This window comes from Ambystoma mexicanum, chromosome 6p, assembly GCF_040938575.1.
Source record: "Ambystoma mexicanum isolate Mex_15411 chromosome 6p, UKY_AmexF1_1, whole genome shotgun sequence".
Classification (NCBI taxonomy): Eukaryota; Metazoa; Chordata; class Amphibia; order Caudata; family Ambystomatidae; genus Ambystoma; species Ambystoma mexicanum.
In genome coordinates, this window is record NC_090935.1 from 881,712,527 (window position 1) to 881,726,971 (window position 14,445).

Genomic DNA, 14,445 nt, shown 5'->3' on the forward strand with positions numbered 1-14,445 from the left:
CACACAGTTGAGGACATTGTTGAAGGGAGAAAAAGATCAGAGGAATATACCAAGAAATAGGCTCACGCAGTCTTAGAGTTTGTTGAGCACAAGAGTGGTGATAAGGGTTTTCGTTGAGTTGTGTGTGTGGACTTTTCTAAGGTTTAAGAGTCTGGCTACGGTCAAAGAGACCAGGGTGAGCTGGTAGAGCTTTAAGGTGTTGTTAAAGAGAACCGCGAGGTTGCAAGTCATGAAAGAGGGGGTGAGGAGGTCAGGAGGAAAGAGATAGGGGAGGGCAGAGTGGGGTGGGCATTGCAGGCAAAGATAAAGATTCTTCTACTTTTGATGAGTTTACCATAACGCAGTGTAGAGCCATCCAGTGGTGGATGGTGGTAAGGGAGTTGTTTATATGTTTGGATATCTCAGGAATGAAGACGAGAAGAAGTAGAATATATGCTTATCATCAACGAAGAGGTGATATTTATGCAAAATCAAGAAATTAGTTTCCAGAGAAAGAATGTGTATAGGATGAAGACAAGTAGGTCTAGGACTTATCCTTGAGGAAAACCGACACAGGTGCTGGAGTCACATGAGATGGAGAAGTAGTGTTCAGAGAGACAGGAGGACACCCAGGTAAGCATGGAAGCCAAGTTGTTAAAGAATTTGAAGAAGGGAGCGATGCTCGAAAGTATCAAAGGTAACAGAAGGGTCTAGAAGTATGAGAATGCAGGAAAGGCGATAGGGGCTGGCAGCAGTAAGAATATTGGTGACGTGTTTGAGTGCCACCTTTTTGCAGTGTTCGTACCAGAATCAAGACTAGAAGGGCGGCTTGTAGTGTACTTTGAGATAGCTGTCTATGTGGTTGAAGGGATTCCTCTCAAGGATGTTAGATTGGTAAGATAGGAGAGACATAGGTCTATAGAATGAAGGGTTGTTAAGGCCAGCACTCGGTGTCTTATGAAGAGGTATGACTGTGGCTGTTTTGTTACAGGCACAAATATAATTTTTGGAAGAGATCAGTTGAAAAAGGCAGAGATGGAAGAAGAGGTGATGAGGGAATATCTCTGAACAATTTGTGGTGCAGAAGGGTCAAGTGGATTTCAGAATGGGTTGCAGAGGGAAAAATGGGTAGAATTTCAATGGGGAGGTAGGAGGTATGAGATACAGACGAGAGCGTAGGCAAAATAGGAAGAGGCATGAATGAGGGTAGGTGTTGGAGGTTTAGAAGGCTGGGCAAGGTATCCAGTATTATCTTAGTGAAGAAGTAGGAGGCAAAGCCATAGTCAGAGAGAAGACAGGGAATGGAGCAGTTCTTCAGTCTGGAAAGCATGATCGCATTTGTTTTTGAGGGTGTGAGGTGAGAGAGAAACAGTTTGGATGTGTCAAGAGATGTCTTCCAGCTACGTAGAGAGAGCTTGTAGGCAGTGAGAAGAGGAGAGGATTGTTCTTTGTGCTAGTGGCACAGGGAGCGATGCATTGTTGTCCTCTGTAGCTGGATGGTTAGGTCGATCCATGGTTACGGTTGCAGGCGGGGTGGATTAAGGAGTGGGCAGTGTATTGATCACTGAAGGGGGAAGACAGTGCAAAGTTGAATCGGCAAAGGCAAGTTTAATGGAGTCAGCAAGTGGAGGAGAGAGAGCGTGTAGCAAGATGTTGACTTTGCCAAGCTAGGGGACCATGGATGTGGGTTTGCATTTACGTTTGGTGACAGATGAGGGTGGAGGATGAGAGAGGGGTGGAGTATCAGGGATGGTGAAGTGAATGGGATTGTGGTCAGGGAGAGGGGTACATTATGGGAGCAGAGGAGACTATGGTGGAAGATAGGAATATCGGATTAAGCAAGTTTCCTTGGGTGTGGGTTGGAAGGTTATGAAGAGTGGCTAGTGGGTTGTCGGAGAGAGTTGAGTCACATTGGATTTGCTGGCCTATAGTCATATTGGAGAGATTGAGGTCACATGACAGCGGGGTCATCATCTTGGAGTGTCCTACGTAAGAGGTCAAAATCAGAGAAGAAGAGGTTGAGGGGTTCCAGTGGGAAAGGACGATGAGGATATTAAGATGGGGTGCAAGGAGTTAGACAGAGATATGCTCACAAAACGAGGAAGTGAAATCAAAGAGGGGGGTGTTAACAGTGTGTACTTGATGATCATGAGACCAACACTACCACCTGTTTTGGTGGGACAAGCAGAGGGGAGAAAGAGGCAACGTTGGAGTGAATTGCTGCCAGGGTGGTGCTGTTAAGGGTGGAAATTCAGGTTTTTGTTTTAGCAGTAGCCACTGCCAAGAGTTTAGGGAGATGGGAATCTGCAGAAAGGAGGTTTTGGATATTTGAGACACCCAGAATGAGGTCAATCGGGGTGCAGAGGTAGAAGACATTGTTACTTGAATATATTAAGGCAATGGGGTAGGGTAGATGAAGTTCGAGTAGATTGGGTGAGAGAAAGAGTAGTATTTGAGAAGAATGAGAAGAATAGGATGGGGAGACAGCAGAAGAGGCGCTGGGGTGGTGGAGGGATGACACAGGGTGCATGAAGGTGATGGGACAGAGGGAAAGAACAATAAGGAGGAGGAGGAGGAGTAGGAGTGGCAAGTGAGTGGTAGACATGGAGTGATGATGAGGGTGTTAAGGGATAAAAGGGTGCTAGGCATCCAAACGTTGCAATTTAAAAAACATATGGGGAACCTAGGCGATCAAACAGTGCAATTTTAAAAGATCACACGTTCTCAGGTGACCAAACAATAACATTTAAAATAAATCACAGGGTCGTATGCAACTAAACAGTGCAATTCACAAAGTGCAATTGGTACATACTTTGGTGGAGATTCACAATCATGATTGCGAAGATTTAAGAGCTGGTACCCACGTGGTAATTTTTATTTAATGAGAAAATGAAAAGAGGGGTAATTGGACCGTATTGCTAGCATTCTGACCTACCAGGACGGACCAAGCCCTAAAACAACATGTCCTTTTCTTCTGTGCAGCAATTTTCTGTTAACACCAGGGGGTTAGACAACTATGGACAGGAAATTAATGAAAGCGCAAGGGGTGAAAGGACCAATGAGGGTCCTACCTGATTCCAAAATGACTGATCAATGGGACAAAGGTCAGGCACAATGGTTGTCCAAGCGCATAGGTCTAATTCAGCTGAAATCCAACCCCACCAGGTGTGAGCCAGTGGGTGTTGGTGCTGACTTCAGGCTTCAAGATTCTGGGGTGCAATGAGGAGTTCCCTGCTTCACACAGCAATCCTGGCCAAAACGGGATCTGCAGGTTTGACATCAGATGGGCTAGATGGGCCAATGATGGATCTGCCCCATTAATAAATGCCCACACAATTGGACACAGGCAGGCACAATGTTGGTCCAAATGCATGTATCTTCAGCTGAACTCCAACTACACCAGGAAGTGAGCTAGCAGCAGCTGGCACTGACTATAGGCTTCAGGAATGTGGGGTGCAACGAGCAGCTCTGGAATAGCATCCCCCCAGAAATCAAGTCATTGGAATCAGTCTGTAAGTTTCGTAGAGCTCTGAAAACCTTCCTTTTCTGCTTCTTTGTCCCCTCAGATATCCTTTCTTTTTCCAATGTGTCCATTGTACCTTGTGCCTTAACATGCAATACCATCTGTGCCTCCATACGATTGAGTTAGTCTTTGTGCACGTTATAATAAAATAAACTAAAAACAAAGCTCATTGTTTCACAGGAAAGCGTTGGGAAAAACTGGATTTGCAGGTTTGAAATCACAGGGGCTGAATGGACCAATGAGGGAGCTGCTTGGTTCAAAAATGGCCACTCAATGGGACGAATGCCAGACACAACGTTGGGTCAAATGTAGAGATCTAATTCACCTGGGCTCCACCTCCACCAGGCAGTGAGTAAAGTTAGTTTTTCTGATTGTAGGCTTTTGGATTCTGTCAATTCAATCCTCATCCATCACATGGTCAAACCAAACCTTCGCAAAAACATCAAACAATAATACTGCAACATAACCTCAGCTGTGATCAGATTATTTTATTAGATTGCACACATAGTGGAGGCAGCACTGGACCACCAGTCCTTTACTAGTCTTCTCATTAACTTGTATGCCAAGGTGTGTAGCCCAAATATATCATATTGATTCACTCAAGCTGCGCCACACAGATGGCACTCAATTACATTTCTAGGGCTGATTGTTTTCCTCTGCAAAGGCCAGTGTCTTCTAGGAGTTTCTTGTCAGACATTGCCAGCAACCTCACTCAACCCTACTCTGGAAATCAACATGGACATCAACATTCCATTGAAACTACATTCCATTAAACCAAAGTCGATCTCATAATTGCACACACATGAACCTGACAGCAAAATATCAACATTTTAGCAAGATATGTTTTTTGTGAATCCTCAGCCAGTCAATGGCTTTAAGTTTAGTTTTACTATTTATAGCACTCTTTGTCTGGACCTTAAATTCCCCATCCCTTGATGGCTTTGCATTGAACGTGTTGTACACTGCAGAGCCTAGCACACTAAGTGGAGTTCTTCCTTGAGTTTGACCCACACTACCACAGTGAGCACATAGAATGGCTCAAGGTGTCTTGCTTTTCTCTCATGTTTGTAAGTTGCTAGATCAGGGGTGTTGTGGGAACTCAGGTAGAGAGTGCTCTCATCTCTCCCCCCATCTCCTCCATCCTAGTGGCTTCCTAGGACCTTGTCATGCGTCCTAGTCATTGGCCACTCTTAGGGTTGGCAGGCATGTTCCTCTGTTTCCTGTTTGACCTATCTAATTCACTAATGACTGAGGGATAGAAAGGGAGGCACAAGGACGACGCCATGGGCAATATATCTCCTAAAACAAAACTAGCTGACAGGGAAAATCCTAAAGGTCCCTCAAAGAAGAATGTAAGGTGAAATGAGGGATTCTGGAGGCCAGTGCTACGACAGGTGAGTAAGGTACCCAGTTTGAATGCAACAATGATCCTTTTTACCGGTATTTGCATACATTTCTAAGAGTGCCGTTGGCTGTTGTAGTCAAATGAAATGGCCGTGTGTTTCTGCTTAGTGCGGCTTCAGGCCCTTGCCTCATTCCCTCCACACTGTTTCCCAATGATCAAAATTGCTCACAAATGACCGGCATGACAGGTTCTTGGGCTTGGCTCGATGGCATGAAGGTAAAGCGCAGCAGTACGATGAAATGCTGAGAGAAGAGGATATGCATGATAGAGAGATAGGCTATTATCTGCAGATACCTCTGTTGTTGCTCGCGCCCTTTTGTCTTTATCCTCGAGCGCTGGGCAAGAGCGCGCAGTCACTTTGAGATGGAATGACCTTTCATGAAGAATGAACGCCACTGACCCCGACTTCTGTGCTGTGCGTCTCTTGCAGATCAAACTGAAGGAGATCTTTGAAACGGCCACGGAGATCAGCCTGGTGCTGGAGCTGGTCACAGGAGGAGAGCTGTTTGACAGGTGGGTGATGAGTGAATGCCCTCTTGCACATATCACCTTGTGCAAGACGGAAAAGAGCGGGAGGAGGGCAACACACACAGCACTCTTGCCATCTTCTTCCCTTCCGCAAACGCTCTGAGGCGGCATCTGAAAGGTTCCTCTCTCTGCACACAGCGAGCAGATGTGGCGAAAGCCCTTGACGAAATACGCGGCTTCCCCCTGTGTTAGGAAGGATAGAAATAAAATGGCTGCCTATGCAGATGACACATAGCTCTCAACTCACACGCTTTTGGCGGGTGTCACCCGCCTTGTAAAGGGCTGACTCACCCGCCAAGCCTCCTGCACGCCCATTCATTCCAATGGGCGTCTCACCCGCCAAAAACAAAATCGGGTGATTTCACCCGCCTTTGCAAGACAAATGGTTGAGAGCTATGGATGACAGCACGCCAGAGACGTTGCTAGGGGGGGGGTAAGGGGGTTATAGCCCCTGATCTTTTGTTTGTAGCCCTGGATAGAATCTCAGGAGCTACAACCAAAAGGCTACCTAGCCCCCAGTCCCGACAGCTCCGCCATTAGCGTAGACCCGGGTCGTTTCCAGACCTAGCAACACCCCTGCAGCACGCTTCTGGACAGCGCCCCGATGATCAATCAAAGCATTGCATACCTACGCGCTATAGAAAATAATATGGAGATAAACTCGAGGGAAACAAAGATAATGGTAATTGGAGCACTGTGAGGTAAACCATAGATTAAGTGGGAACTAAACGGGACAGAACTTGAGGTCGTTCCGTCATACGTATACCTTGGCTTGCCAACCCCACTCCAAAACAATAGGAAGAAGTATGCACAACAGGATAGTAAGGAAATGATGCATCGCCAAACAGTTTCTGGCAAGCAGGGGTGGTCACTCGATATGGGTTATCTACCGATATATGGGATGGGCATACTTCCAAGCGTGTTATATGGGCTTGAGCTGCTCTGTGAAGATCACACTTAGTAGTTTCATATACTAGAGGGAAAGCTATGGCGCCCGATCCTGAGACTGCCTAGATCGGTACCTATAGAGGCCATTCGATGTGAGTGAGGCCCGCTTACATCATTAAGAGCCCTCTGGCAGGTGCGACAGTGTACATTATACATTAAGCTTAAAATGCGGAATCCAACAGAGGATACGATGATACGATGATAGGCGTAATAGTGAAAGACAATAAAATAAAAAAGAACCCACCAATGAAAAATGTAATTCAAGCATCAGAAAAACTATCAGAGTACCTCTGTTTGGAACCTCTGTATGAGATTCCAGAGCTGTTATGCAACTTGTGCACTAAATTAAGAGCAAAAGCCGAGATTGGGACATATCACTGAGGGTGGACTCATTGAGCGCTAAAAAGCGATATAGAGAGTATGCTAGCCAGGGGTTTAGCACAGGTAGGGCGTGTGATAACCTTCTGAAATATAGCAGTTATGACCTCAAGTGCTTTATAATAATGCTTTGTTTTAACATATTACTCTGTTACGAATTCTCTGGAGCCTGGGTAGGCATCCCAGTTGAAGATAGAAAATGTGGTTTCTGTAAAATTAGACACATATTGACAAGTTGCCCCAAGTTGAAACAATTCTATATAAAAGGTTAGACATCTCTGACATCTATCTCCCAAGACCAATTTTGGCTGCAATATATTCTGCCAGTTCTTTGGTGATAACAGGGGGTGCCTATTACATTTGGAAAAGAGTGGTTATGTTGTTATAATTGATAAATACAACCAGGTCAACTGCATAAACTAGCACTAATCAACTGAACTGCTTCACATTGCTAATGATCAATTGATGGTAATAGTTGTAACGTTTTTTTAAAAAAAATTTTTACTAATGCGGTCTTAACGGTATTTAGAGTATATATCAAATTTAGGATAACTTTTAAGGATTGGTATTTTATAAATGTTGCCATATTGATAAAAGTGTGATCTGATCTATTTGTATCTTTGTAATGATTGTAATGCTTGTATAATGTTAGTTTTAACGTAATTAAATAGTGTTTGTCCAAAAGTTTTTTCTTATAACCAAAGCACGTAAATTAATAATAAAAAAAAACGAGTAGTAGGTGCGGGGAAACAGGAAAATGGCCATGGAAGGCACAGTGGGGCAATGGTACTACGACAGAAAGGTTAACGTTGGAGACACAGGAAAGAAAAGGGGGCTTGGTGGACGTTTCCACCCACTGCACTCTCCTTCAGTGTGTCACAAGTGACAGCGTGCCTACTTGCTGTATATTGTAATTGGCATGTCTGTTGCCCAAGGTATATTTGCTATAGAATATTTACATGAGATGGAAATATGTAACACAAAGGTGTGGTTATTGGTCTGGTTGGAAATCTTCATTATTTCAAGTTGGTCTTCCTCGTCATGGTCCTTACTCTGCCAGTAGAGTAAATATTGTAACGAGGAGGATGGATGAGAAGGCAATGAGAACGCCAGTGCAGTCCCATGATGGCAACAAGTGTTTTGCATGAACCGGAAATTATAAGAGGTAATCGCTAGAGGTGGGCTGCCTTGCATCTAGCCATTTAAGTTCTTTACCTTACATATGCAACGTATGTTTTATGATATAAGCCACCCTAGAGCGAGAGGCAGTTTCTATGGTTACTATGTTGGAAGCTATGCTGAGGACGACTGAGACAGCTTTGGGGGATCCACACCATTGCTGCCCTGCCCCCGTCCCAAACATTTCCCAAACAGAGTCATTTCTTTTCAGGAAGGCCTCCGTGGGCTCTCTCGATTGTGTTTACCCCTCAGCTCATAATCAAAGGTATTGAACCTCAAGGAAGTGCTAATATCCAGTGAACTTCACATTTCACAAAGCCTTTTGACAAACTGTTTCATTGACTTTGGAGGAAAGTAAATTACTACTTCTACATTCCACTCGTGCTGTAATACCGGTTGTTCACCTGTGCCCCTCGATACATATTTAGTGTGCGAATGATATAGAGAATATTTTTGTGCAATGGGACAGCGTTTTTGGGAAATCGGGTTCATTCTCATTCTTAAATCAGATGCAACGTCTACTCATTTTCCTGAGAATGAGGGAACCTTTTTATTTCATTGACTACACATGATCTAAGAGGATGATCTGCAGTAGTCGTGTGTCCTGTTAATTCACGGAGACATGGCCACTTGTTCTAACCATGGCTTGGACATCTCTAGGTCAATGAACTGATCAGCTGAGATATGCATTATCGACTTGATGGAGAGGGTTGTGGGAGCGAATCTACTTGTTTCCCATGAACCCCAGCTGTTCGCTACCCGTGTCTGTCGGTCCCTGTACGTTGAATACTGTCCACCACCCCTCTCTGCTCTCCGCTCCTTCCCGATTAAGGTTCGTTTGGCGCTCCCTCTTTTTTCCTTCCTGTCTCCTCATTAATGAGGGGTGTTCACCCCCTTACTTCTTTCCTCTGCATAAGAACAGCCCCTGAGCCTCTCACCATCTAGAAAAAGAAACAAGCCTTGGAAATCGCAAGTTGGGGCTTTCTTTTTTTTTTTTATTTATTTATTGTGATATAACCACATTTGGGGTTTTTTACACATTCAAAAGCAAAACGTATATACATGCAAACATCATATTATAAATTATATCTAGATAACATTTAAAACTAATTCATCACAATCTTATAAAGTTAGCATATTAAAATTGAATTCATCACATCAATATCTAATTTTCCTATAAAACAGTTTTCCCCCTTACTTCAACAATCAATCAACGGTATTCTGACAATATAAAACCTGTCAATTGCAAAACCCTTAAAATATTTAGGGTCAATTTTGTTTCATGGCCCGGAATCATTATTTCCCAGAAAGTGTCGGAGGATAATCTATCCAATGACCCAACTGAATTCCTTAAATGTTCCACCCTAATTTTCCAAGTGCCTTTACAGAATCTTAGCAGGTGCTCTAAAGTTTGTTTGCTTAAATCTGAGCATTCCGTGCATAGACTCCGGGCCCCTTCAGTGACTCCCCATTTGGTTAATACTGATCCAGTTTTAATCAAGTTTAACCATACCCTCATAAAGTGTTGTCTTCCTTTTGGGTTAGGGAACTTCATCAAGTATCTTGGTACAATACCCTGTTTTTTCCCGTACTTAAAAAAACCCTTCAGGAATAGAGGATGATCTCACCATATCCCCTGTTGAAATCCAATCTCTCAAAGATAAGGACTTCTTAACTTTCAGCGGGTTTGAACTCAGTGTTAATTTATCTGATTCACAATAAGTCAGCAGAGTTCTGTCAAAGTTAGTGAGGAATCAAGATTCATATTTTCTAGGAGATTTCCATATAGTGTATTAGCCATTGGCACAATAATTGACCTATACAAGGAAAGAAGTTTCCAATCAACTGCGTATTTTAAAGATTTTAATCCTAGCTCATATCTGAGTGTTATCGTATGTAATCCTTTAGGCAATCCTAATACCTGTTTCCAAATATAACCTTCTATTTTTTGCCAGTCTATTGACCACAACGAAGGTTTGGCTTCAATTCCGTACAATAGTACAGGGATTACTTTGGCCACATAGAAGTTTATAACAGGCACAATCGAAAATTTACCATAAAGGCTGGCAATCTTCTTCATCTGGGCTATTAGTTGTGTCCCTTTAGCCAGGATTTCACCATACTGCTTCCCAACTGTAGGGGTTGCATACACAGTAATGCCCAGATACATTACTTCTTTTACCACCGGTATCTGGTTACTGCCAATTGACCACCGATATTTTGTTTCTTTGCGACTTTTCTGCTCAAAAATGACAATCTTAGATTTGTCAGGGTTTACAACCAGGTCATTTAATTTCATATACTTGTCGAGGGCATTCAACAATCTTTGTAGACCGATGGGAGACCTGTCAAGAAGGACTATGTCGTCCGCATACATAAGCCATCTTACGGCCAAGGACCCCACCTTTGGGCTTATTAATGATGAGGATTCTAGGGCAGCTCCAAAGTCTCCCAAATAAAACTTAAAGAGAAATGGAGCCACCATACAACCCTGTCTGACCCCCCTATCTATACTCATATATTCTGACAAGTATCCATCCATATTTAATCTTACTCTGGCTGTATTTCTTTCGTGAAGTTTTACTAGTATATTAATTAGAGTTTTTGGTGCCCCTTTCTGTTCCAATTTGCTCCAAAGTTTATCTCGATTTACCATGTCAAAAGCACTTGACAGATCGATAAATGCTCCATAAAGTCTTCCTTTATTATTTTTATCTTTCAGATTTGATAATGAGGCTAATATTATACCATTCAGAGAGGTTGAATGGCCTCTTCTAAATCCGGTCTGCTGTTTAGGAATTATGTTGTTTTGTTTCGCCCATGTTTCAAGTTCTCTTAATATCAGACTAGTAAACAACTTGCTTTCCACGTCAAGCAATGTAATTGGCCTGTAACTAATAGGGTTTTTGCGATCCCCCTTCTTGAAAATCGGGATTATAATTGCGGTCTTCCAAGAAGATGGAATTATTCTATTTGCAATCACTTTCTTGTACAAGGTATATAGGATTTCAGCCCACAATGTCCCATTTCCTTTGAGGACGTGATAAGTTAGACCATTTGGGTCCGCAGATCTTGACGCCGAGGATTTTATGATCAAATTCAAAATATCCTCTTTGTCAAAGTTTAAACCCCAATTTCCGTTGTCACCTATATATTTTTGTCCTCCCACTGGTTCCTGGTATTTTACGCCGAAATAGGTTAGCCAACTTGCTTCCGACACATTATTCGTCTGAGCAATGGTTTGGTGTATTTGGGGAGCATTTACTAGTGACCAGAAGTTCCGCGAGGAATTATTTTGTAATGCACGCAGCATCTCTTCCCCATCTTTCTGCCATAGTTCTTCTCTATGTTGTCTAGACCAACTCTTCAGATCATTTTAATTTTTTTTTATTCTATCTCTAGTTCTAGTAAGCTTTTAGCCCATTTCTTAGCGAGTCTTAACTGTATTTGCATCTCGCGTTTTTTTACCCAAACTGCTTCATCAAAAAATTGTTTGTGCACTCGCTGAAAACCCTTCTGGGTACTTAACGGGGGGTCAATTGACCACAGGAATTCATGGAACCGTGATGGGTCACAATGCTGATGCAAAATATTTTGATCTCCCCAGTTGGAAAATCCATCCAGGGCTTTGTTTAACCGCTCCCCTTCCCTCTTGTATTTTACCAACCGATTTCTCTGTGCATTAACTTCTACTCTCTGGTCCCAAATCTCTATTTTTTCCTCACTACACCAATTTAAATGTGCAACTAATCGCTTATGGTCACTTGTTCCACCATCGGCCACTGAAAAATGTATACAAGTATCAAAGCACTCTGTTGATAAAAGCATATAATCCAATGTCGATTCTGATGAACCCCTCTCCCACGTTGTAACCGATGGAACATCACCTTCTATGGAGCCATTTAGGAATTTTAAGTCCCAATCCTCAAAGAAGTTCAACCACTTTCTCCCATTTGTTACTTCTTTCATTTTGCCTGTATGGCATTTGGAATTGATACATTGCGAATTTAAGTCTCCTGCAACCAATATATGTGCCCCAGGGTACGTTATATTAATATCAGAAAAGGTTACCGCAATTGATTCTAGAAACTCTAAGAGTTTTTCCCTCACAGGGTTCCAATACAGGTTCACAATTATTATCTCCTTAGCTGGAGAGCTTTCGAGGGGAGTGACCACTCTCACCACCAGAATTCCTTCCTGTTTGCAGGATAACATTGATATTTCTTTAAATAAAATCTTTCTACAGGCGATCAGCAAACCTCCCGTCGGTCTACCCTTGGCTTTACAGTTAGCTGGTTGTGCTATCAGTTTAAAGCCTTCGAGTTCCGGGGTGTTTACTAACCATGTTTCCTGTAACAGGATCAAATCGTTCCCCCCCAATAACAACGCACTCATTTTATTATTTTTAAATGAACTGGATCCCCGAGAGTTCCAACTAGTGATCCTCAATTTGTCACTATTAAAGAGACCTCTGCGATACACCCAGCTTCTGGCAGACTTACATAATTATCTCTGGTAACATTGACCAAGATGGTGTTTGTAACCCTTCATTGATGATATTTTCATTTTTTCCCCGATGGGTTTCATGCAGTGAGGAGATATATCCCTGGTTTAACTCGTATTCCTCAGTTTCGATCGTTTCTATTGTGTGAGATGGCAATTGCTCATATACTTCCAAACCCACCTCCATTAATCTTTCTTGTAAGTTTAGAAACGCTTTTACCCCCAGTTTAGAAACAAATCCAACTTCAACTAAGCTGATACACTCTGGTTTAGGGAAACAAACATATTCTTTTGTTGAGAATAAATATAATTCTGGAAGTTTTTTAACCAGTGATAGAATCGAACTCCTATTCAGTGGTATACCAGACTTTCGATTTTCCTCACTAGTAAACCAAAGTCTCGGGATTGCATATGGATTCGGATCATCTTGGGGATTTGTTATTCTTTCAGTTACCATTTCGGAGGATGAGTTTCCCACCAGGACGTTCATAGTCTCTTCTCTTCCAACCTCTTTGGATTGATCTTGGTAGTCCGTATTCGATATTGATGTTTGAATACGTATTGTGTCCTCTGCATGACCCATCCTAGAACTTTGGGTGACCACCAAATCTCCAGTCTTTGTTTTTGTTTGATTGAATATTGGAGCAATTCTTAAACCAATCTGGGTCTGCATTGGTACTTTAAAAGCATTTTTCTGTTTTTGAAGAAATATAGGAGCTATTTTTAACAACTTCCCTGTATTCTCTGATCTAATCGAGTCGTGTTCTTGTTGATTTCTGTCCAGGTCTGCAATTTTTCCTTCTGTTTGAGTACTCATAGTTTTCTTTACCATATGTACATCCCCCTCTGCTTCGGGAATTCTATCAGTCTCAAGTCTTTTCCTTTTTTGTTTTTTGGATTTATTTACCCTGGCAATTCTTTCTTGTTGTGGAGAATCATTACCCTTGCTCCTATCATCTTTATCTGAGATAGTTTGATTCTCATTGATTTTCGCAGGATCTAAAATCCCCTTGACGAAGCTATTTACCTTTGATTTTTTTGATCTAATATTCTTCACATTTTTTGTTTTCTTTACTTGTCGACCTCGTGATTTTGAATCTGTATTATTTTGCTTTTGGTTCTTCCGCCTTTCTCTTCTCCGTCTCTTATAGGATTGTTGCGAACTCTTCTTCCACATATAGCTGTTTTCTGCCTCTTCTTCGTGATTCTCAATAACTTCCCGTCGGTCTTCCGCCAGCTGTTCCACCGTTGACTCAGCAATCTGTGCCAATCGGCAGAATTCTTCCATTACTGATTCGGATAAAGGAGTGTCATCCGCAAAAGTATTCAATTCAGGAACTAAGTCTTTTGTTTCAATTGCTAGATCTTGGTTTAATGAAGAAGTCGATACATTTCTTTCATTCATTTGCAATAAGAAATCCTTGATCTCCTTATTATCCCTCATTAGAGAAGTCATTTGGTGCTTAATTTCCATTAGGTCTCCACTATACCTTGTGAAGCCATCTTCCATCTTTATCATCATGGGCAGAACTGAACAATTTATTACATTATTTTGGCCTACGACTGAACAAGTTGTTCAATATCCTTTGTCATTTCCATTAAAATCCCTGTGTGGGTCTGCACATCTCTTTTTAGAAGGTCAAAAACCTTCACCAAGGAATTTAGAACAAAATTTAAAGCCGAGAGAGAGGAATCACCATCATTTGGGTCATGATTCTTGTTTCCCTGTGTCATACTTGGTATTTGCACCGGTTGATCTAGTAAAATTCCATCAGACACGACCGTGCCCCCTCTCGATACCACTGTTGAGTTTAATCTTTCCTCATGTGCTTGTAGATTCTGAGCCAAACTCAACAGATGATTTGGGGTCCTTGAAAGTTCCATAACTGGGATGAGTAGTTCAGATCCACTGTTCTAGTTTGTAAGTTGATATTTTGATTTAAATGTTTTAAGGAATGTGGCATAGGTCCATTTAAATTTTCTTGTGCAGATTTCTGGAAAT

General features: G+C 42.2%; 1 protein-coding gene across 1 annotated transcript in view; it reads left to right on the forward strand.

Moving 5' to 3' along the window:
- Positions 1 to 14,445, forward strand: part of CAMK4 (calcium/calmodulin dependent protein kinase IV) — a 1,546,801-nt gene that overhangs the window by 839,087 nt on the left and 693,269 nt on the right. The window contains exon 4 of the mRNA XM_069625488.1: positions 5,338 to 5,420. Within this exon, the coding sequence (XP_069481589.1) occupies positions 5,338 to 5,420 (83 nt within the window). The remainder of the gene's footprint in view (positions 1 to 5,337; positions 5,421 to 14,445) is intronic.